General features: G+C 44.0%; 2 protein-coding genes and 1 pseudogene across 2 annotated transcripts; all 3 read left to right on the top strand.

The window, feature by feature from the left end:
• Window positions 1–3,878: 3,878 nt before the first annotated feature.
• On the top strand, window positions 3,879–6,386 carry LOC141572453 (mas-related G protein-coupled receptor member X2-like). Its single transcript, XM_074337152.2, has one exon. It carries the CDS (start codon window positions 4,850–4,852, stop codon window positions 5,897–5,899), a length of 1,050 nt encoding a protein of 349 aa, XP_074193253.2. The 5' UTR covers window positions 3,879–4,849; the 3' UTR covers window positions 5,900–6,386.
• Window positions 6,387–12,669: 6,283 nt separating this feature from the next.
• On the top strand, window positions 12,670–14,155 carry LOC148755873 (mas-related G protein-coupled receptor member X2-like). Its single transcript, XM_088789956.1, has one exon. It carries the CDS (start codon window positions 12,686–12,688, stop codon window positions 13,679–13,681), a length of 996 nt encoding a protein of 331 aa, XP_088646082.1. The 5' UTR covers window positions 12,670–12,685; the 3' UTR covers window positions 13,682–14,155.
• Window positions 14,156–18,248: 4,093 nt separating this feature from the next.
• LOC109453116 (mas-related G protein-coupled receptor member X2-like) lies at window positions 18,249–20,314 on the top strand (annotated as a pseudogene).
• The last annotated feature ends 4,472 nt before the right edge of the window (window positions 20,315–24,786 follow it).

Here is a 24,786-nt window from a genome sequence, read left to right as displayed (position 1 = left end):
TAAATATTTGTTGAATCAATAACGGAATAATTAATAAATGATGAATTGTCAAATCATCTATGCTCAACCTCTTTTTCCTAGATTTGAGACACCGTCTTTAAGTTAATTGCTTTCACCATTTTCAACCTTTGCAAGCATTAAGTGAAGTTTTATAACCAGATAAATCAATGTCAAAGCACATTTTAGATTTTGGGTAGGTTCTCTTCCAGTGTTTCCTTTACCGTGCCCTCTGGTAGAGCTCTTACTGCCTGAGCCACCGGGCCGGCTCCGATAAGTTTTTTTAAATAGAAATTTTTGTTTACTATCAATGTCTATCACCATAACTAGTAAAATAACTTCTAAGAAAAACTGGAAAAAGCTGTTTCTTCTGCAGAATAGTATTCAGGTAGAACTTTTCCATTTATTTGCTGCACTCTACGACAATTGGAAAGAAAATGTAAACCTGCATGCTTCACTACTATGATAAAGTGAAAGAGTGGGACAGGCCATGACGGTCTTGAATGACAAGTAAGGAGGACGCGCTTTATTCTTAGTTATACAGCCTCCCAGAGTAGGCTCGCCTTGCTTGCCATTGCTGCTCAGGTACACAGTTGACAGCAAAAGGCTCCACAACAACAGCCCCTTGCAGGGACAGGTACCGGATGGGGAAGGGATAGCCAGACGTTGGGAGAGAGTGGCGGCAAAGCAAAGGTTGAGAAACATCTCATGAGGGGTCATGACTCAGAGAAGCCTGCACTCTCATTTGCCAGCAGCTCCCTGTACAGGAAATCACAGGGGTTATTCAGCATCTTGATAAGTCTCCCTCAAGCACCAGGCCTCACCCCTGTTTCTGCCAGTACCTCTCAGGGCAGAGAAGTGTCCTCTATCAACTGTCAATTTCAAGAGGCTCTTCCCTTCAGCACAGATCAGCTTATTACCCTTAGCAAGAAGAATGGAGGAAAGGTACGTTTATCAAATGTTCGTTTTCAAAGCAACCATTGGGGGGTGTTTTGGGGGTTTTGTTTGCTTGTTTGTTTGTTTGCTTGTTTGTTTTTTGTTTGTTTGTTTTGAGTGGACATCCAGATAATTCCATTTGGTTGTGGACTATTCAGTACCCAAGGGACTCCAGCCAGAAAAGACAAGAGACATGAAGTACCCACCGGGCAACTTAGGGTGCTCGCAGCCTCAGTTGTGGAGATCTGAATTGGTAAACCCACACTATTGCCCCCTTATTATGTCTTCTTTCCATTCTCCCCTCTATCCCAACCATTCAAACGTGCTTCATGGTGAGAAATGTGTTGCTTTCCTTAGTTTCAGAGCAAGACAGCTTACATGCATGCATCCCAAAACTACAGTTCTATGAATAACCCAGTTGTCTGCTTTTCTTGCTTTTCAAAATTTTCTTTTCTATACCTCTCAGTAAACAGATGACCTAAAATAGGATGATTGACAAGAGTTTAATTCAGGACAATTTACCAATCGGGGCAGGTTTAGGGAAGATGACATGGGATGGTGACACTTACCCCCAAGGAAAGCAAGAGCAGGAAGACTTAACATCGCTAAGCTTAAAAAACAAGGGAAAGTTACCACAGCTCAGGCAGGGCTGTGGCTGTAGCTATAATTGTCACTGTAACTGTAAGAAAGGCCACCAGACAAGGATATGTCTTTAGGTAGAGTAACACTGCCACTGTCTACTCACAGCCTGGCAGCAGAGTGCGAGGAAGTTAAAAACCCCAAATCAGTCTCCTTCAGCTCTCCGGTCACCTACCAATGTCTCCTTTTCACTGAGAGCAACCAGGAGCCAGAGGGAAAGGAAGCCCATATGAGACACAAAAACATCTCTTCCTGGGACACAGAGGAGGGTAGCGAAGATGGAAATGAGACCATGATGACAAATGGAGAAAATCCAGTTCTTCGTATAGTTCCTTATAATTGGTGTTTCTTGGCACTTTCTCTTTCTCAATGTGATTGGATCAGTTTCTCATTGTATCTCCACAGTTTGTTTCTTTGACTGTTTTATTGCACCACTCTATCTGGTGTCACTTCTTTGGAACAATATTTCACTATCATCATAAGTGCCTTGAGAAAGTAAGGTAGTTTTTTTAAGGTGGGGCACACAGGTATTGATAAGTATTTTAAGTTCCTTGCTCTAGAAAGAAATCCATTATAATCGTTATTTAAACAAGAGAGAAGTTACTAGGACTGGACTGGTGACCAGAAGGCATCAGACACAAGGGATCTTCCAAATTGCTGTTCCCCATCCCTAGAGAAGTGGCCTCATTCTTTCTCATAGTTCTCATGGCTCCTGCACACATCAGCATTCCATCCAAAGGAAAAGAGGAAAAGGAAACACACAACTCAAGAGTTAGTCACATCATTTCTGCTCACCTCCCATCGGCCAGAACCTAGTCACTAGGTGTCATCAAGCATTAACGGAGGCTGGGGTTAGAATCCATTTTGTGGTCTAAAACTCTCAGAATTATTATGTGGCTGAGGAAGAAATGGATATTTGGGCCAATGAGCGTTTTCTACACCCCTGAATCTCTCACATTCTGAGATCACACAAAGATTTTTCTTGGGTGCTTGCTTCTCCCATAATGTGGCAACTAACAGTAGGAAGTCTTGGGCAGGGCTCCCGGAGACCAGGACTGGTATTGGACCTGCTGTTCACGATGTGATCTCAGGAAATTCATTTGACTCTTTAAGTCTCAGCTTCTTCCTGTGTTAAATGAGGATATTACTATAACAGATGGTCTCTAAAGAATATGTGCTAGGTGCTGGGGATACAATAGTGAACAACACTAATCAAACAAAAAAAAGAAAGAAAAACCCCAGACAGTTCTAGGCATCATTATTGAGCACTGAGTTTAAAAAGAAAAGCAAAAGAAAACAAATATACATACACTTAAAAATTAGGGCAATAAACTGGGTTGAGTTCCACGCAGAAAAAGTCCATGACGCCCTGAGGGAGGACAACAGACATTGTGGTTTCCATCCATTACCTCATTAGTCCAGCAAGGACCACAGCAACTAAGAGCGATGAGAATTCAGTCCCCGTGCTACCTCTGCATCAAGGGAACCCTGCCTACCTCCACTCCCTTACTCCTGCCCTGTGTGAGCCCTGGCCGGTCTGAACGGATTGGGCCCTTTCAGAGGCAAGAAGGGGCTCAGCTGTCTTCATGCCACTTCTTCTTTCTTCCATATTGGATGGGCTTCACTTCCTTGTTATTTACAAAACTTGCCTATTCTACTTTAATAAAACACACAAGTGCATTGCCATTTTAGGTTTGTCCCAGAGAGTCCCTCATTTCCTTTCCCACCACTCTCACCCTGGACACACCACTCTGGTAGTGGGGCTGCAGGACTGGTGAAAGACCAAGACTCTGACATAAACCTGTGCTTTCAAATCCGGACTCTAGCACTTGTGGGTGTGAGTCCTGGAGCATATCACTCACTTACTTGTTCTCTGTTTGCTCATATGCAAGGTGGGAATAAGAATACCACTGGCCTCACAGGGCTACTTAGAGGACTCAGAGATGGAATACCAAATATGCACTGGATTACATGCTACTCTTCACCTCCATATGAGTTGGCCTTGTTTTTCACCTGAATTCTGCAGGAGCATCTCTCTTTTGACCTAAAGCCATTCATAAACTGGAAATGAGCATTTCTTAAAGCCCCACCAAGCATTACACAAATGCTTTAATCTGCATAGAGATCTCTACTCAAAATCACCTGGGAAATCACCTGGGGGGACAATAGGTGGGTTTTATATTACACATGTCACAGAAAAATCATTTAATAATCCCTCTTCGGTATTTCTAAGTCTCAGCTACCTTATTCAGACCCATTGCCTCCTCTCTCTTGACTTCCCAACCTTGCTTCTTTACCCTCTAAAATGCAGAGAATTAAATTCAGCCCTGAATCTTCTCCCTAAACTATGTACTTAAATCTCCTAGTCACTCACTAACGCCACACACTATGTAGTTCTCCCCTGCTTGCAGACGTCACAATGGCCATCAATTGTTACCTGTGCAGGCATAAAGAAATCTTTCAAACATACCCGAGCTTTTCACAGAGGAATGATTAGGAATAAAATTTTCTTTTCTTTACTAATGTCATAAAAAAAAATTTTTACGTAATGTTGCATCCAAATTTTCCACTACCCTGAGGCTCCTCATTCACTCATTCATTCATTTGTGGAACAAAAATTTCTTGACTACCCATTGTGTCAACCACATAGTTATAGGCCTTGAGGGCACAGCAACAGACAAGAGTAAAGCACGTCCGTCCTTCATTAAGCTGACACACTGGGCCAATTCTAGCCCAAGAGGCCTGGGTATCCTCACCCTGACATAACAAGTGGTCACAGTCCTTTCATGACCCTAAATCATGATCGCCTTACATCCTGGCGGGTGGACCACGGTTAGTACTGGTATATCCCTGGGGCTTCTGACTTCCTGCCCCTGAGCAGAAACCATTACCCAAAGCAGAAGGAATCCTGGACTCAGAGTCCTGTTGTCATCCTGACAGGCCGTCCAGACTTCTCTCCTCCTTCCTCCAGAGGACATTTCATGGCCTAGGACTCTGAGTGGAGGTGTGTGGACCATACAATATTCCCATGTCTTTAGAGGGTCCCTGTTGCAGTAGAGAAAGCTTAGGCTTTAGAGTCAGAGAGAACTGAGTTTGAACCCAGGATCCAGGACACCAAGGCTGTGTGGCCTTCAGGAAGCATCTTAATCTCTGCAAGCCTACATTTCCCTCCTCTGTAACAAGGGACCACAATGCCCACGTGGCAAGGTGACCATGAGAATCAGTGATCATACAGCCTGTGCTTAAGTCTTGTGTGTGTTCCAGGGGCACCAGTGAAATGTTTCAGAGCATGGATCCAACTGTCACAACCTTGGGGACAACACCAGTTAATGAAAATAACAAGGCCATTTCTGCAAATGAAAGGGAGATTGTGATCTCAGTCTTGTTGATGGCAATCTTTGGTCTGGTGGGGCTGGCAGGAAACGTGGTTGTGCTGTGGCTCCTGGGCTTCCGCATGCGGAGGAACAGCTTCTCTGTCTACATCCTCAACCTGGCGGGAGCCGACTTCCTCTTCCTCTGCTGCCAGATGATGTGTTCCCTGCAGACAATCATCAATTACTTCCATTCTGTCTCCACTGGCATACCCCGCTTTTACGTCATTGTGTTGAACTTTGCCTACATCACCAGCTTGAGCTTTCTCAGCGCCATTAGCACTGAGCGCTGCCTGTCTGTCCTGTGGCCCCTATGGTACCGCTGCCATCGCCCCAGACACATGTCGGCTGTCATGTGTGCCCTGCTCTGGGCCCTGTCCCTGCTGCTGAGCATCCTGAGAGAGAGATACTGTGGTTTCCTCTTGAGGGATCATGACCAAGACTGGTGTCAAGTATTTGATTTCATCACTGCTGGGTGGCTGATTTTCTTATTTGTGCTTCTCTCAGGGTCCAGCCTGGCTCTGGTGACCAGACTGCTGTGTGGCTCACAGCGGGTGCAGCCGACCAGGCTGTATGTGACCGTCCTGCTCACAGTGCTGGTCTTCCTCCTCTGCGGCCTGCCCTGGGGCATCCACGGGTTCCTCATATACCGGATTAATAGTGGTTCACATGAGTTCTCCTTTCATCTTTACCTAGTTTCACATGTCCTGTCCTGTATCAACAGCTGCGCCAACCCCATCATTTACTTCTTGGTTGGCTCCTTCAGGCAGCGATGGAGGAAGGGAAGGCAAACCCTGAAGCTGGTTCTCCAGAGGGCTCTGCAGGACACTCCGGAGCGGGAGGAACATGGAGATGTCGGGAAGAGTATTGGGGCAGTGATGAAGAGCCTATGTCCTGGTCAGTCAGACATGATTTTGAGGGTCAATACTGCCCTGCCAGCCTTGGCAATTACCTAGTCTTCTCTCAGCCTCATGCCTCAGAAATGACTCGGTGGTTCCTCAGTGTCTTCATTTATGTTGTTTTTAATCTGGTTTTTCTAGTTTTTCTCAGAGAAAGCATTAGTCTGAATGTTACACCTCTCCATCATTACCAATAAATTTCTCATGTCATTGTCCTCTGAATCTCCTTCGTGAATTTTTTTTTACAATTTTTATTGCAATGGAAAGAATCCTGGTCTGATGCTGTAAAAACCTTGTTCATAATTGTTTTTATCCAGTTCATAATTGACAGGATAAAAAAAATAAGATTTATTTTTCTCTCAGATTATGTATTTCACTCAGATTATTATATTATTATTTCTTTCTTCCTTAAGATTCATCTTTAGTCCTGTCATTAGGGGCATTGACTTATAGATGATGTAATACAGAATTGTACACCTGAAAACTATGTAATTTTAGTAACAATTGTCACCCCAATAAATTTAAAAAATTAAATAAAAAACAAATAAATAAAATGGCAAAAAAAAAAGCTTGAATAAGTGATTTTCATTGCTGCTAATCTCATTGATTTCTATGGGTTTTGGGAAAATGATGTCCTTAAAGACATAATCTCTACCTGCATCAGAACATTCCAGGAAATTCGGCTTATGACATGTTCTCTGGTGGCAAAGTGACAAGTTGGCCATAGGTTGTAGTAAAGAAAACCATGGCCTTTACCTTTGAAAGCTGATGAACGGTTATTTGGCTCTCGCCTCAACCAGACTGCAATCTAGAAACATGTCCCACCAATTCCAATTTGGCCAATGCAACGTCAGTGTCCATTTCAAAATAGAAGTTATCTTGGAAACCACTTATTATTATTAGCTTACAGGTATGTTTTTGGAACTCGCTGTGAGCCTCAAGATTTTGCACTGATTGTTAGGCTGTGACTTTTGGTCAGTTTCATGGCCAATCCCCATGAGGAGCAGGATTGAAAACATCTTATTCTTCTATAGTCATGTCAGTTCTATTGATAAAAATTTAGATTTGGCACAGAACTCTGGACTCTTCTGTGCCAGCGGTTACTCACAGAACTCAGGCAGACAGAGAGGGTCCACTATGAGATGGTGAGACAATGCAGTGGGCTGTCTGTTCCTTTCAGACAGTGTGGCTGCCCCTAACATATACCCTCAGAGGATGGAATTGACAAGTGAACTGCCAGTACTCAGGAGACACTACAGGTAGCTATGCAAATCATACCAACTACAGTCTTCAATTTTTCCAACCAAATGTATCAATCATTCCTAAAGCAGAATTCAGGTTCCCTGAACCCAGACCCAATGCCCTGCCCAGTCCAGCACTCTGCTGATTCTGTATCCTACACGCATCCCTTCTGTTCCAAATGCTGTTGTAGGGCTTGGCTGTAGATAAGGGCTTCTTCAACTGTATTGCAGGGTGGTGGGAGAAGGCAGGAAAACAATGCTTATAGGGAGGGTGCTTCGATGTGATGCAATCAACTTAGAATGAGGGTCCTTATGAAAGTCAGCCCTGTGAGTTTTGTGATTCCATCAATTACAGAGCTTTGGTTTAATTGGTCCATGACAAGGAGCCCTGAAGGGAAATTTCATCTTGCATTTGAATCAAATACTGACAGAATAACCTGGCCATCTGGTTATTCTGTCAGTGGAGGTCCTCTGCATGTTGGCTGCAGGGAAAGGTAGAGCTCCTGGATGCTCAGGCTTGGACACTGCTGCCCATACCAAACTCCCCTGGTTCCAACATTCCTGTACTGGAGCACTTACAACGTTGTACTGTATTGTTTGGTTTGTATATCTCCCTCTTCCACCACACTGTGAGGTCTTTGAGAACAGATAGCAGGTCATTGAAACCCTACTGATGGGATTTGGCCTGCAACCTAGAAGCTTCCCAGCAACTATTTTTCTCAAGCAGCTCCTGCCTGAATGACTCAGTGTTGTCTAGCTTCGTTAAAAGACTGGCTCAGTCAAAAAAAGAAACAAAAAAGACGGCTCAGTCACCAGGTGTCCCTGTAGCCGCTGCAGGCATCTCCCACTCAAGGAAACAGAAACTGTTCCTGGAATTGGTCACTAGGAGGAAGCTTCTTCCCTTTCATTACTGGTCTATTCACTGCCCATGGGAGAAGAATGAGCAAAGAGTCTACTCATGAGCGGCCTTCGTTCCACAACCAGTGACAGTGTCAATGACAGTGACATTCCAACTGGTACATTCATAATGAACAATCCCTCTGATATCAAAAAAGTTTAGCAATATTGTTGCAACAAGTTCGTGACCTTAAATGTCCATGTGTACACACACACACACACACAAACACACAGGTTGGATAATTAGGTTCGCCAACCTTTCTCCATGAAAGTGCAGGGTAGAAAGTTTGTAGACTTAATTGTCTGACCTCGTGTCTCTGTGTGTGTGTGTGTGTGTGTGTGTGTGTGTGTGTGTCTCATTATATTAGCATTTTGTCAAAATTATGCATTATAAATACTTTTCCAGCTTGATATTTCACTTGCTGACGATGGCCTTTTCCATGCAGAAAACTATTTTTTACTTTTAATAGTTATTTTCATCAGTATTTTCATTTATGGTTTCTGTGTTGTGGTTAGCAACATCTCCAATAGAAGGTTACAAAACAGTTTCTCACATTTTCTTCTAATTCTACATAATTACCTTATTCTTATTTAAAATACAATCCATTTGAAACGTAACAAGCTATAAGATGTGAGGTATGAGTCCTGCTGTATTCTATTCTAGGTAGTTACCACTTGGCGAATAGTATTTATTAAATAAGTTATCCCTACACACTCCCATTTCAAATAACCCCTTCATTACAGACTGAATCCATATGAACCATGTTTGATGCCTGAGACTTTATGCTCTGCTTCATTAATCGCTCTGCCTGTTTATGTGAGCACCTCAGTGTTCTTTCCCCTGACGCTTTGGAATAGCCCCTCATATATATGAGCTGTCACCAGTCCTCATGGCTTTCTATTATCTCCAGAATAAGTTGACGTTATATTTTATTATATCTTTTTTTTTTTCCTATATGAGAAAGCTAACACTTTCTGTAGAGGAATTTTGTACCCAGCCATTTTTACTGACAGGTCTTTTGCTATACTGATTGTCAGCTGATTTTCTGTGGTTTTCCAGGTGGACTATCACACCACCTGCCAATCTCTCCTACACCCACTCTTTCAATCTTCCAGCCTCACCATCCATAGGAAACATACCTGTCACGATGGCAATGACTCTATATTGCGTATCCCAAGATCAAATATTGGACCTCATCTCACTCAGTGCCTCACGGAGGACTGAGACTATTGCTCACTCCCATCTGCTAGAATCGGTTTCTCAGCTCAGTCTCAGGATACTGTGCTCTCCTCGTTTACCCCTCCTTCGGGAGCTCCTTCTTTCGACTGTGTTGGCTGGGTCCTCTCTTCTTCCAGGGGTCTGGAGGGTGGAGGTCCTAATGCTGAGTTTCCAAACCTTCTCCATCAACACTCAGTCCAAGGATGAGCTCTCCCAGCTCCTCTGGAAAGCCCGAGTGTAGTCCTGTGCATTATTCATCACTGCATCTTCCCTGCCTGGAACAGTGCCTGGCACAGCACAGGCACACAGCAGTGCTGGGTCAATGCAGAAAAAAGTGAATGAGTTTTCTGACTACTTTAAATGCTTTATAGTTAAGTTTTAAAGGAAATGACAAGTAACTGGACTTGGCTACAGCTTGGGCACATGAAAGGAAGTCATAGGACCTAAGGCTGCAATGTCCTTGGTCATCTTCATCATCCAGCTAACAAACATCCTGAGAAGAGGGAGAAAGACAACAGACAGTGTGTGTGGTGTGGTACATTTCTTACCCTTTAGGAGGCAACTTGATAAACTCTGCTGTTGACATTGATAAATCAAAACCAGAAACAGTTTGATTATGCAAAGCTGTAATATAACTGGTAAAAGAGCTAAAAATTGAAACTATAAACATTAGTTGCTATTGGGGAATGAGATGATGAAGGACTTTGCATTTCACTTTATACACTTCAGTGGCCTCTACAATGAGACCAATGTGCATACCTTACTTCTGTGAGTCAATGTAAAAAGCTCAGGTGAGCCAGGCCATGGAGGGCCCTGAATGCCAAGCAAAGTGTTCTTTAGCTGTGGAATCTCACATTGCCTGGCAGGTGGGTGTCATGCAGGGTGTCATGCAGAGTCTCTGGTCCTGCTCCCCACATAAGAACGCAGGATATGGTGAGGGCACAAAGGAACACCCACAGAGCCATAGATAGGGGAGTCATACCACTATATTCTCGCTGGCGGCCGGGTGAACACACGAAGTAGGATCCACACGATCCGCAATCCGCCGTTCACTTCTCTGCCTGCCAACCAACCAACCAACCAACCAACCAACCAACCAACGCAGTCACGGCAGTTATATCAGTGGCTAATTGGCTAACTGGTAACAGCTGATGGCCAACCAGTCATTGCTGATGGCCGTCCACTACCCAAGCCAGCACCCTTCCATGTGAGGCCGAGAGCCTGGAAAATGCTCTCTGCGACTTTGTCTCCACACTGGGCCTCCTGCAAAGGCTCACAGTCGGCAGCGAAAGGCTCCAGGTCAGCCATTCTTCACAGGGAGAGATAGACAGGAAAGGATGGGGTGAGGCTGAGATAAGTGGTTGGAGTCACGGCCCACGAGAAATGTCTCGTGAGGTCCTTGTCTCACGAATCTCCAGAATCTCATTGGCCAGTGTCCCCTGTGCAGGAAATCACAGGGTCTGTCCAGCATCTTGATAAGCCTCTCTTAGTCACCAGGTTTCACTGCTGCTCCTGCCGGCACCTCCTGTCCAGAGGGTGGAAAAGCATCCTCTGCTGTTTGTCTCCCCCAGGAGACTCTTCCTTTTCTACTCACCACCCTCAACGAGAAGATGGAGCTAAGGTAAGAGTAGGCTCACAACTGTCTTCCTTCAAAGGCAGTGTTGTTTTCTCCCTCTTAGTCCACATGCTGTGATTTCATCTTGGGGAGGGGCAGGCAGGGAGTCATGGGCACCCATCAGTGAGAGTCAACACACGTGAGGCTCCCTCAGGAAAGCTGTGGGTGCTAGGAGATTAAATACGGGAGATACACATGGGGGCATCCAGGTTCTGTCTGCTTGTGTTGTATCTCCCTAGTTCTCCCTTTCTCTCCAAACATTCAAATGTGCAACTATGGAGAGCAATGGTTTGCTAATTTTAACTTAGGGAACAAGATGGCATGCAGACATTGCCTTCCAAGGCTAACTTATTGTTAATAACTTTGCTTTTCACAGATTAGATTGCTGTTCAATGGGTTTGTTAGACTGTTTATTGTATCTTTGTATCTGGCTTGTCCAGTAGAAAACACTGGGCACTATCTAATGGGTTAATTGAGGAGAGTTTAATAAAGGGACTGTGTCCAAAGCGTGGGCAGGGTTAAGGGAAATCTATAAAAGACACGGAGGCCCAAAAAGACAAGTTATAATAGGGAGGTGTTACCATTGAAATACCCAAGGGGTAAGGGAAGGAGAAGTTACCAGAACTCAGGGAGCACTATGAGTGTAGTTGTGGTTGTGACAGTCTCAGTAGGAAAGTGCCAAACAGGGGCTTTCTCCTTAAGTAGAGTAACACCATTACTGCCAATTCATAACCTGACAGGAGAGAGCCATGAAGTTAAAAACCCCAAATCACTCTCCTCCTGCTCTCCAGTCACCTACTAGTGTCTCCCGTTCACTGAGAGCAACCAGGAGCCAGAAGGAACGGAAGTCCATTGATGGGGCAGAGAAGTATCTTTGCAGAACAGAGAGGAGGGTAGAGAAGATAAAAATGAGGTTTGATGACAAAGGGAAAAAACTCATGTTTTCTTCTAACCTTATCACAGTTGGTTTTCCTAGGACTTTCTAATCATGTGATTGGATCAATTTCCCATTGTATCTCCTCAGTTTGTTTGTTTCACTCTTTGCACCTCTCTATTTGGTGTCACTTTCCTGGAAAAATCTCTCATTATCATCATAGATTTTTTGAGAATGGAATGTAGTTGGGTTTTGTTTTGTTTTGTTTTTAAGATGAAAGTACACTCTTATTTATAAGTATCTTTTGTGTAAGATTTTGGTTTCTCTATAAAGAAATCCATTGTAAGAGTGACTTAAACTGTGTCCTACACAGAGCGAGGCATGGAGACACACTAATGGACATGAAAAAGTACTTCCTGTCCTCACAGAGCTGACACACTGGGCCATTAGAGGCCTGGCAACACTCACACCTCTTATAACAAGCGATGCCATTCCTTCATGACACTAAATCATGTTCTCCTTTCTGGTAGAGGAACACTGAGTCACTACCTAGCCCTGAGGTCACCCCTGGGGTTTCCAGCATCCTCCCCTCAAAGGAAATCTCAGTCCCAATATAGAAGGAATGCTGAGCTCAGTCCTGTTGTCATCCACATCAGCTGTCCAGACTTCTCTTCTCTTGCGACCAGGAGACATGTCATGATCAAGGACTACGAGGAGAGGTGTTTGGACCACAGAATATTCCCATCTGTACAGGGTCCATGATGCAAGAGAGAGCCCTTGCTTTAGACTCAGAGAGAACTGGGTTTGAATCCATGTTCCAGGACAAGGCTGTTTGGCCTTCAGGAGGTACCTAATGTCTGCAAGCCTGCATTTCCCTCCTCTGTAACACAGGGACAGTAATTCTCCTGCATCAGGGTGGCCGTGAGAGTCAGAGATCATACAGCAGGTACTCAAGTCTTGTTTCTTTTCTACTAGCACCAGTGGAGGGTTCCTGAGCATGAATGCAACGGTCACAGCCTCGGGGACTGCAGTTAAGCCAATGAATGGAAGTGACCAGACAATTATTGAAGCGTTCAGGATGAGTCTACTGATCTCCATCTTCCTGGCGGTCATCATAACCCTGGTGGGGCTGTCAGGAAACGCGGTTGTACTGTGGCTCCTGGGCTTCCGCATGCGGAGAACCGCCTTCTCTGTCTACATCCTCAACCTGGCAGGAGCCGACTTCTTCCACCTCTGCTGCCAGATTGTGTATTCCCTGTGTATACTCATGGACTACTTCCATTCCATCCCCATTTCCATTCCCCGCTTTTTCATCCCTGTGTTCATCTTTGCCTACATCACAGGCCTGAGCCTTCTCAGCGCCATTAGCACTGAGCGCTGCCTGTCTGTCCTGTGGCCCCTATGGTACCGCTGCCATCGCCCCAGACACATGTCGGCTGTCATGTGTGCCCTGCTCTGGGCCCTGTCCCTGCTGCTGAGCATCCTGGAAGGGAAGTACTGTGGCTTCCTGTTTAGCAGTAGACATCAGGTCTGGTGTAAAGTATTAGATCTCTTCACTGCTGGGTGGTTGATTTTCTTATTTGTGCTTCTCTCAGGGTCCAGCCTGGCTCTGGTGACCAGACTGCTGTGTGGCTCACAGCGGGTGCAGCCGACCAGGCTGTATGTGACCGTCCTGCTCACAGTACTGGTCTTCCTCCTCTGCGGCCTGCCCTGGGGCACCTACTGGTTCCTCAAATACTGCATTAATCATGGTTTAGATGAGTTCTGCTTTCATCTTTACCTGGTTGCATTTGTCCTGTCCTGTGTCAACAGCTGCATCAATCCCATCATTTACTTCTTTGTTGGCTCCTTCAGGCAGCGATGGAGGAAGGGAAGGCAAACCCTGAAGCTGGTTCTCCAGAGGGCTCTGCAGGACACTCCGGAGGGGGATGAACATGGAGGACGTCCTCCTCAGGAAACCCTGGAGATGTCGGGCAGGATTCCGGCCTCCTGATTCAGAGTCTTGCTTTGTTCCGACACCTGGGGTTTGGAGAACCAACTTTGTCCCTATCCGTTTGGGAGGTTTCTTAAGTCTCTCAACCTCTGGGAATCTGAATCTGAACAGATAAATATAATTATCCTGCTGATGAGGATTAAGTGAGACTGAGCCCTACACACTGGGTGCAGGGTCTCAGGACTGCCTTACCCAGGACACTCACTCCACAAACACCCTTGGGAGCTTTGCCAATGCTGGGGTCCAGGACTCTTCCCACTTTTGAAGAGTGCTACTTTCATCAGAGGCTAAGAGCAGCACAGGAAAAGTCTAACTTTCTCTGATTACCACACTTCATAAAAACTAAAAATACCTTACATTCTTGACAAGTGTTTTAGTTATTTTCCTACAATCTGTCTCAAATACATTAAAAGGAATGAAATTTAACCTAGTCCACAGGACCAATCTTCTTTGGTTTTGTCAGGTCTTACAATAGCTGCATAATAAATAAAGTAATAAATATTTGTTGAATCAATGATGTAATAATTAATAAATGATGAATTGTCAAATCATCTGTGCTCAACCCCTTTTTCCTAGATTTGAGACGCCATCTTTAAGTTAATTGCTTTCACCATTTTCAACCTTTGCAAGCATGAAGTGAAATTTCATAACCAGATAAATCAATGTCAAAGCACATTTTAGATTTTGGGTAGGTTCTCTTCCAGTGTTTCCTTTACCGTGCCCTCCGGTAGAATTCTACATGCTCCCTTCTTTCTAACCCTTTAACTTTGCCCTGATTGTCTCTTTTTGGTGACACTGTAATCCTTCATGTCAGGTTTCCAATGGGTCTTACTGGACTCTATGCTGTCCAAGGACAGCTACTGTGTCAAATATACCTTTTATGCAAACACCTCTCAACATGTATTAATCTCATTACAGAAAAAACTTGTAAGTTACATATTCTATAAATAAATATATTGTTTAAACATTGCCCTTTTAAACATCTTTAATGCAGGTGTAATTAAGAGAGAGTGGTTGCACAGATCAGCACTTCAATGAGTTTGGGCCTTGATACATTCATGTGACTCAAATGCCAGTCAACACACATCCTATTTTCAGCACCTCTGAAAGTCCTCTCATGTCCCTCCCAGTCATTCCTCCTGCCACAGAGGCCACCTTTGTTCCTACTTCTGTCACAAGGTTGGTTTGCCTGACCTTTGACTTCATATATTTAGGACTATGAAATGTATTTTTTTGTTCCTACCTTCTTTCACTCGGCATAATATTTTGGGATTTACCCATGTCATTGCCTTGCACATATCAGTAGTTTGTCCCTGGTATAAAGCTGAGTGCTACTTCATTACATGGGTGTACCAGTCTATTTTCATATTGATAGGTAACTAAGTAGCATTCCACATATAGAAATTGTTGTGAATAAAGCTGCTGTGAACATTCTTTTTCAAGTCTTTTCCTGGACATAGGTTTTCATTTTCCTTGGATACATGCGATGAAGTGAAACGTCTGGGTCATAGGAAGATGTATGCTGAACTCGATAAGAAATTACCAAACTCTCTTCCTACAGTGGTTGTCCTATTTTAAATTCCCAACCAGCAAAGTATGCAACTTCCATTTGCTCCCCAGGCTCCCAAAAGCAGTATTGTCAGCTTTGTAAATTTTGTTCATTCGAATGAGAGTGACGTGGTATCTCCTTGTGTTTAATTTGCGTTTCCCAAATGACTTATGTAATGGAGCAACATTTCATGTGTTTATTGCCTTTTGGTATTTTTTTGAAGTGTCTGTTTAAGTTTACCCCATTGTTATTGTGTTTCTCCTTTTAGTCATTTATTTGTAGGAGTTTTTATATATGCAGAATGAGTCCTTTTTTGTTTACGTGTCTTGTAAGTATTCATCCAGTCAGTGGTTTGCCTATTCATTTTAGTATATTTTATGTTTTAAAGCACTTTAAAATTTAAAGAGAAATTGCACCGAAAGTACAGAGAGTTCCTACATACTCCCACTCTATCTATACTCACCCATGCGTTTCTCCCATTATTAATATCTTGCATTAATGTGGCACATTTGTTCAAATTGAGGCACCAATATTGATACATTGCTATAAGTTGAAGTCCATAGTTTACATTTGAGTTCACGCCTTGCGTTGTATAGTTCAATGCATTTGACAAATGTAGACAATCATGCATCTACCATTACAACAGTATTAGATAGAATAGTTCTCTGCCCCCAAAATGAACTGAGTACCTTACTATAGATTTTTTTTTTTAATTTATCCTGTTTGATGTTCTCTGAGCTAACTGGATCTGTGTTTTGATACTTGTCAATAATTCAGGAAATTCTCAGCCATTATTACTTCAAATATTTCTTCTGTTCTTTTCTCTCTTTCTTCCCTGTCTGATATTCCCGTTACATGTATGTTACACCTTTGGTAATCATCCCACAGCTCTTAAACACTGTGTTCTGTTTTTTCAGTTTTTTTCTCTTTGCTTTTTATTTTTGGAAGATTCTATTAACATACCGTGAGACTCACTGTTTCCTTCAATGGCTGTATCTAGTCTACTGACGAGCCTAGCAAATGTATTCTTCATTTCTGTCACAATCTTTTTATTTCTAGCATTCCTCTTAGAGTTTTCGTCTTTCTGCTTATATTATCTATCTGCTCTTGCATATTCTCCACTTTTCCATTAGAATCCTTAACATATTAACTGTGGTTATGTAAATTCCCAGTCTGATCATTCCAATTTCTTGGCCATATCCTAAATCCTTAACATCTTTTGGGGAGCCAATTGATCCTGCTGTAAATATTATTGATAAATTTTTTAAATGGTTTTCTTTCTAAGATGTTTTTATTGGGGTAGGTGAACAGGACTTTATTGGGGAACAGTGTGTATTTCCAGGACTTTTTCTTTTTCCAAGTCAAGTTGATGTCCTTTCAGTCTTAGTTGTGGAGGGCACAGCTCAGCTCCAGGTTCACTTGACATTGCTAGTCGCAGGGGGTGCGGCCCACCATCCCTTGGGGGCCCCAGTAATCGAACTGGCAACCTTGTGGTTGAGAGGACATGCTCCAACCAACTGAGCCATCCCGGAGCTCAGTGGTAGCTCAGCTCAAGGTGCTATGTTCAATCTTAGTTGCAGGGAGCGCTGCCCCCCATCCCTTGCGGGAATCCAGTAATCAAACTGGCAACATTGCGGTTGAGAGCCCACTGGCCCATGTTGGAATCGAACTGGCAGCCTTCAGAATTAGGAGCATGGAGCTCTAACCGCCTGAATCACCAGGCCGGCTCCGATAAGTTTTTTTAAATAGAAATTTTTGTTTACTATCCATGTCTATCACCATAACTAGTAAAAGAACTTCTAAGAAAAACTGGAAAAAGCTGTTTCTTCTGCAGAATAGTATTCAGGTAGAACTTTTCCATTTATTTGCTGCACTCTACCACAATTGGAAAGAAAATGTAAACCTGCATGCTTCACTACTATGATAAAGTGAAAGAGTGGGACAGGCCATGACGGTCTTGAATGACAAGAAAGGAGGGTGTGCTTTATTCTTAGTTATACAGCCTCCCAGAGTAGGCTCGCCTTGCTTGCCATTGCTGCTCAGGTACACAGTTGACAGCAAAAGGCTCCACAACAACAGCCCCTTGCGGGGACAGGTACCAGATGGGGAAGGGATAGCCAGACATTGGGAGAGAGTGGCGGCAAAGCAAAGGTTGAGAAACATCTCATGAGGGGTCATGACTCAGAGAAGCCTGCACTCTCATTTGCCAGCAGCTCCCTGTACAGGAAATCACAGGGGTTATTCAGCATCTTGATAACTCTCGCTCAAGCACCAGGCCTCACCCCTGTTTCTGCCAGTGCCTCACAGGGCAGAGAAGTGTCCTCTATCAACTGTCAATTTCAAGAGGCTCTTCCCTTCAGCACAGATCAGCTTATTACCCTCAGCAAGAAGAATGGAGGAAAGGTACGTTTATCAAATGTTCGTTCTCAAAGCCACCATTGGGGGGTGTTTTGGGGGTTTTGTTTGTTTGTTTTTTGTTTGTTTTTTTGAGAGGACATCCAGATAATTCCATTTGGTTGTGGGCTATTCAGTACCCAAGGGACTCCAGCCAGAAAAGACAAGAGACATGAAGTACCCACCGGGCAACTTAGGGTGCTCGCAGCCTCAGTTGTGGAGATCTGAATTGGTAAACCCACACTATTGCCCCCTTATTATGTCTTCTTTCCATTCTCCCCTCTATCCCAACCATTCAAACGTGCTTCATGGTGAGAAATGTGTTGCTTTCCTTAGTTTCAGAGCAAGACAGCTTACATGCATGCATCCCAAAACTACAGCTCTATGAATAACCCAGGTGTCTGCTTTTCTTGCTTTTCAAAATTTTCTTTTCTATACCTCTCAGTAAACAGATGACCTAAAATAGGATGATTGACAAGAGTTTAATTCGGGACAATTTACCAATCTGGGCAGGTTTAGGGAAGATTACATGGGATGGTGACACTTACCCCCAAGGAAAGCAAGAGCAGGAAGACTTAACATCGCTCAGCTTAAAAAACAAGGGAAAGGGAAAGTTACCACAGCTCAGGCAGGGCTGTGGCTGTAGCTATAATTGTCACTGTAACTGTAAGAAAGGCCACCAGACAAGGATTATGTCTTTAGGTAGAGTAACACTGCCACACACCCTGGTGGGTGGACCACGGTTAGTACTGGTATATCCCTGGGGCTTCTGACTTCCTGCCCCTGAGCAGAAACCATTACCCAAAGCAGAAGGAATCCTGGACTCAGAGTCCTGTTGTCATCCAGACAGCCTGTCCACACTTCTCTCCTGCTTCCTCCAGAGGACATTTCATGGCCTAGGACTCTGAGTGGAGGTGTGTGGACCATACAATATTCCCATGTCTTTAGAGGGTCCCTGTTGCAGTAGAGAAAGCTTAGGCTTTAGAGTCAGAGAGAACTGAGTTTGAACCCAGGATCCAGGACACCAAGGCTGTGTGGCCTTCAGGAAGCATCTTAATCTCTGCAAGCCTACATTTCCCTCCTCTGTAACAAGGGACCACAATGCCCACGTGGCAAGGTGACCATGAGAATCAGTGATCATACAGCCTGTGCTTAAGCCTTGTGTGTGTTCCAGGGGCACCAGTGAAATGTTTCAGAGCATGGATCCAACTGTCACAACCTTGGGGACAACACCAGTTAATGAAAATAACAAGGCCATTTCTGCAAATGAAAGGGAGATTGTGATCTCAGTCTTGCTGATGGCAATCTTTGGTCTGGTGGGGCTGGCAGGAAACGTGGTTGTGCTGTGGCTCCTGGGCTTCCGCATGCGGAGGAACAGCTTCTCTGTCTACATCCTCAACCTGGCGGGAGCCGACTTCCTCTTCCTCTGCTGCCAGATGATGCGTTCCCTGCAGACAATCATCAATTACTTCCATTCTGTCTCCATTGGCATACCCCGCTTTTACATCATTGTGTTGAACTTTGCCTACATCACCAGCTTGAACTTTCTCAGCGCCATTAGCACTGAGCGCTGCCTGTCTGTCCTGTGGCCCCTATGGTACTGCTGCCATCGCCCCAGACACATGTCGGCTGTCATGTGTACCCACTCTGGGCCCTGTCCCTGCTGCTGAGCATCCTGAGTGGGAGACACTGTGGCTTCCTCTTGAGGGATCATGTCGAAGATTGGTGTCAAGTATTTGATTTCATCACTGCTGGGTGGCTGATTTTCTTATGTGTGCTTCTCTCAGGGTCCAGCCTGGCCCTGGTGACCAGACTGCTGTGTGGCTCCCAGCGGGTGCAGCCGACCAGGCTGTATGTGACCGTCCTGCTCACAGTGCTGGTCTTCCTCCTCTGCGGCCTGCCCTGGGGCACCTACTGGTTCCTCATGTACTGGATTAAGCGTGATTCAAATGAATTCTACCATCTGGTTACCCTGGTTGCATCTGTCCTGTCCTGTGTCAACAGCTGCGCCAATCCCATCATTTACTTCTTTGTTGGATCCTTCATACAGCGATGGAGGAAGGGAAGGCAGACCCTGAAGCTGGTTCTCCAGAGGGCTCTGCAGGACACTCCGGAGCGGGATGAACATGGAGATGTCGGGAAGAGTATTGGGGCAGTGATGAAGAGCCTCTGTCCTGGTCAGTCAGACATGACTTTGAGGGTCAATACTGCCCTGCCAGCCTTGGCAATTACCTAGTCTTCTCTCAGCCTCATGCCTCAGAAATGACTCAGTGGTTCCTCAGTGTCTTCATTTATGTTGTTTTTAATCTGGCTTTTCTAGTTTTTCTCAGAGAAAGCATTAGTCTGAATGTTACACCTCTCCATCATTACCAATAAATTTCTCATGTCATTGTCCTCTGAATCTCCCTCGTGAATTTTTTTTTACAATTTTTATTGCAATGGAAAGAATCCTGGTCTGATGCTGTAAAAACCTTGTTCATAATTGTTTTTATCCTGTTCATAATTGACAGGATAAAAAAAATAAGATTTATTTTTCTCTCAGATTATGTATTTCTCTCAGATTATATTATTATTATTTCTTTCTCCCTTATGACTCATGTTTAGTCCTGTCATTAGGGGCATTGACTTATAGATGATGTAATACAGAATTGTACACCTGAAAACTATGTAATTTTAGTAACAATTGTCACCCCAATAAATTAAAAAAATAAAATAAGTAGATAAATAAAATGGCCAAAAAAAAAAAAAAAGCTTGAATAAGTGAGTTTCCCTGCTTCTAATCTCATTGATTTCTATGGGTTTTGGGAAAATGATGTCCTTAAAGACATAATCTCTACCTGCATCAGAACATTCCAGGAAATTCGGCTTATGAAATGTTCTCTGGTGGCAAAGTGACAAGTTGGCCATGGGTTGTAGTAAAGAAAACCATGGCCTTTACCTTTGAAAGCTGATGAATGGTTATTTGGCTCTCGCCTCAACCAGACTGCAATCTAGAAATATGTCCCACCAATTCCAATTTGGCCATTGCAACGTCAGTGTCCATTTCAAAATAGAAGTTATCTTGGAAACCACTTATTATTATTAGCTTACAGGTATGTTTTTGGAACTCGCTGTGAGCCTCAAGATTCTGCACTGATTGTTCTGGCTGTGACTTTTGGTCAGTTTCATGGCCAATCCCCATGAGGAGCAGGATTGAAATCATCTTATTCTTCTATAGTCATGTCAGTTCTATTGATAAAAATTTAGATTTGGCACAGAACTCTGGACTGTTCTGTGCCAGTGGTTACTCACAGAACTCAGGCAGATAGAGAGGGTCCACTATGAGATGGTGAGACAACACAGTGGGCTGTCTGTTCCTTTCAGACAGTGTGGCCGCCCCTAACATATACCCTCGGAGGATGGAATTGACAAGTGAACTGCCAGTACTCAGGAGACACTACAGGTAGCTATGCAAATCATACCAACTACAGTCTTCAATTTTTCCAACCAAATGTATCAACCATTCCTAAAGCAGAATTCAGGTTCCCTGACCCCAGACCCAATGCCCTGCCCAGTCCAGCACTCTGCTGATTCTGTATCCTACACGCAACCCTTCTGTTCCAAATGCTGTTGTAGGGCTTGGCTGTAGATAAGGGCTTCCTCAACTGTATTGCAGGGTGGTGGGAGAAGGCAGGAAAACAATGCTTGTAGCCTGTGCACCAGGGAGGGTGCTTCGATGTGATGCAATCAACTTAGAATGAGGGTCCTTATGAAAGTCAGCCCTGTGAGTTCTGTGATTCCATCAATTACAGAGCTTTGGTTTAATTGGTCCATGACAAGGAGCCCTGAAGGGAAATTTCATCTTGCATTTGAATCAAATACTGACAGAGTAACTTGGCCATCTGGTTATTCTGTCAATGGAGGTCCTCTGCATGTTGGCTGCAGGAAAAGGTAGAGCTCCTGGATGCTCAGGCTTGGACTCTGCTGCCCATACCAAACGCCCCTGGTTCCAACATTCCTGTACTGGAGCACTTACAACGTTGTACTGTATTGTTTGGTTTGTGTATCTCCCTCTTCCACCACACTGTGAGGTCTTTAAGAACAGATAGCAGGTCATTGAAACCCTACTGATGGGATTTGGCCTGCAACCTAGAAGCTTCCCAGCAACTATTTTTCTCAAGCAGCTCCTGCCTGAATGACTCAATGTTGTCTAGCTTCGTTAAAAGACTGGCTCAGTCAAAAAAAAGAAACAAAAAAGACTGGCTCAGTCACCAGGTGTCCCTGTAGCTGCTGCAGGCATCTCCCACTCAAGAAAACAGAAACTGGGGCCGGCCCGGTGGCTCAGGTGGTTAGAGCTCCATGCTCCTAACTCCGAAGGCTGCCGGTTTGATTCCCACATGGGCCAGTGGGCTCTCAACCACAAGGTTGCCAGTTCAACTACTCGAGTCCCGCAAGGGATGGTGGGCTCCGCCCCCTGCAACTAAGGTTGAACTCGGTACCTTGAGCTGAGCTGCCACTGAGCTCCCGGATGGCTCAGTTGGTTGGAATGCATCCTCTCAACCACAAGGTTGCCGGTTCAACTCCCGCAAGGGATGGTGGGCTGCGCCTCCTGCAAGTAGCAACGACCTGGAGCTGAGCTGCGCCCTCCACAACTAAGACTGAAAGGACAACAACTTGACTTGGATAAAAGGCCTGGAACAACACACTGTTCCCCAATAAAGTCCTGTTCCCCTTCCCCAATAAAATCTTTAAAAAAAAAAAAAAAAAACTGAGAGTAAGAATGGGGTTTTAAAAAAGAAAGAAAGAAAACAGAAACTGTTCCTGGAATTGGTCACTAGGAGGAAGGTTCTTTCCTTTCATTACTGGTCTGTTCACTGCCCATGGGAGAAGAATGAGCAAAGAGTCTGCTCATGAGCGGCCTTCATTGCAAAACCAGTGACAGTGTTTCCTTGTAGCTTTACCTTGGGGTGGATCATATAGAAGACCCAGGATTTTCCTGCAGGAAGAGAAAAGTGATATGAAAGGCCCTTATGCCACCTTTTGGGAGCTGTCATCCACAACTCTTTATTTATGCATAGATTCAACAAACGTCTTTTAAATATATGAAATCAAGCACCATGCTATTTCTGTATGGAGCAGACACCTGCTCAGTATACCCTACCTGTTTAACCAACCCTGTCCTTTCCATCTACAAAATATATTGACTGATGGACCTCCGATACATCCTGAGGCCTCAGGGCCACTCACTGATTCTCTAGTACACCTAGACACTAGAACACCAGTTACCTGTTTCACAAGAATCAACTGAGTCTGTTTTCCGTCCTGCTTATGGCAGTAGAACTTATTCATGTAATTACCTAATTTATCAAAATGCAATATAAATCCATCAAATATGATTATGAAAGGAGAATTATAGTTTCAATGAAAATTAATAGGAATGCTTAAATGGGCAATAAAAGCTAGTCTCAAAATTATTGTTATTGAATTAATTATGAGCCTGACCACTATCCTAGAGTGAAAATATTTAGCAATGTTGATAAATGTCCTCACACACAATGCTATACATATGATGTTAAGATCTCCAGTGTAATACATCCAAGCTGCAAAGCTTAGACAGTGCTTAATGGATGTGTTTTCTGCAAAAAAAAGAGAGGATAGGACTTATTTGCTGACCCGTACTCAAAGGAAAGTACTTCCTTCTCCTTCATTTTTGGTGAATGAATTCTAGGTAAAAATAAAATACTTATATTCCAAATATATCTTTTTTATAATTGACATTTAACAGACCTTTGCAATAAACATGTCCACTTATAGTCGTGAATATATTAAGTGGGATTTTTACAGCAATGTCACTCAGTAAGCCTCCTGTTCTTTCTGTAAATAATAACTAAGTATCTTCTGTTCCAGCTCCTGTGCCAGGCTAGAGAATCAAAGACCACATCCCATCTTCAAGGGGCTCACAGTCTGTGGAAGGAAAGAGCTTAGTGCAGGACAAACTGCCTCACGATATGGTGCATCCCATCATAGAATTATGCTTGGGGGTCACTGGTGCTCAGAAGAGAGGTCATCTAAAAATTCTAAGTTGTCTTGCTTCCATCTTGAAGAGCAAGATCACACCCACAGGCTGGGAAAAGCACGACAGTATCCAGGTGGCTCCTCATGACAGACAACATCCTCAGCTAAAGTGTTACAATTGATGGAATCACTGGACTTACTCTGCTGAAGCTACTCACAGCCGCCAGTCTACCCTCTGATGTCACACCAATATACAATTCCCAAAAACATTTTTCAAGAAGAATGCTGGCAGGTGCGTAGGTCACAGGCGTTGCTCTACTACCTATTCCCACTACCCAGTATTCCAGTAGAGAAAACCATTGCCTTCAGCCAAGCCCACTTCAGCATCCACAAATCCTGGGGTATTCAGGAATGCAGAACACCCGATTGCTGGATTGGGAAGAGCACTGGACCTAGAGACAGGGAACCTGGATTCTCAGGCTGACTCCGTGATCAACTTGGGTGACAAGCCCATTCAAGGTAATCAAAGTAGACAGTGAGATTATGCGATTGCCCCGGTCTGAAGCGTATGCCATTTGTGGTCTGAAACCTGTTTTCAGAATAAACCAGTGGGGTTTGGCTTTACCACCAACATGGACTGAAGGTAATTTCTGTTGCAAGTGAGGCAGCCTCAGAAGTTGATGTCTCTACATCTGACTAGAAACATGGTCATATACTCTTCTCATCTGAAGCTGTACTTGACAACTACCTGGAATTCAGAGAGTTGCCTGATGCTCTTTCTGCATGATGGTAAAATATGTATTGGGTACAATATTGTCAATGCTATAAAAATAGTTGAGATTTGGTCCCTGTTCTCCAGGAGCTCACAGTACAGTGTGGAAGCAGAGACCTCCATATACATGCTTATCATATTGGTAAATTGGTTCTGAATCCTATTAGGATACGAACGCAGAAATAGGGAGCAGAGGAGAAGATCTCATTGATAAGTGTGTATGTGATAGCAAGTGGATCAGGGAAGTCTTCTTGAAATACTTGGAATTTGAACTAATCACTCTACAATTTGCCATGCAAGTGCCCTACGTCACTTTTGCCAGGCACATCAAGCTTTGAGGCAAGCAAGGAAGATAAACAGGAACTGGAGAGATGGAAATAAGAGAAGAGGCAATTC

The sequence above is a fragment of the Rhinolophus sinicus genome, chromosome 14, assembly GCF_057876585.1.
Source record: "Rhinolophus sinicus isolate RSI-liver-muscle chromosome 14, RSI-T2T, whole genome shotgun sequence".
NCBI classification, from domain to species: Eukaryota; Metazoa; Chordata; class Mammalia; order Chiroptera; family Rhinolophidae; genus Rhinolophus; species Rhinolophus sinicus.
Note: the sequence above shows the minus strand (reverse complement) of the source record. Positions and strands in the feature narration are given on the sequence as shown.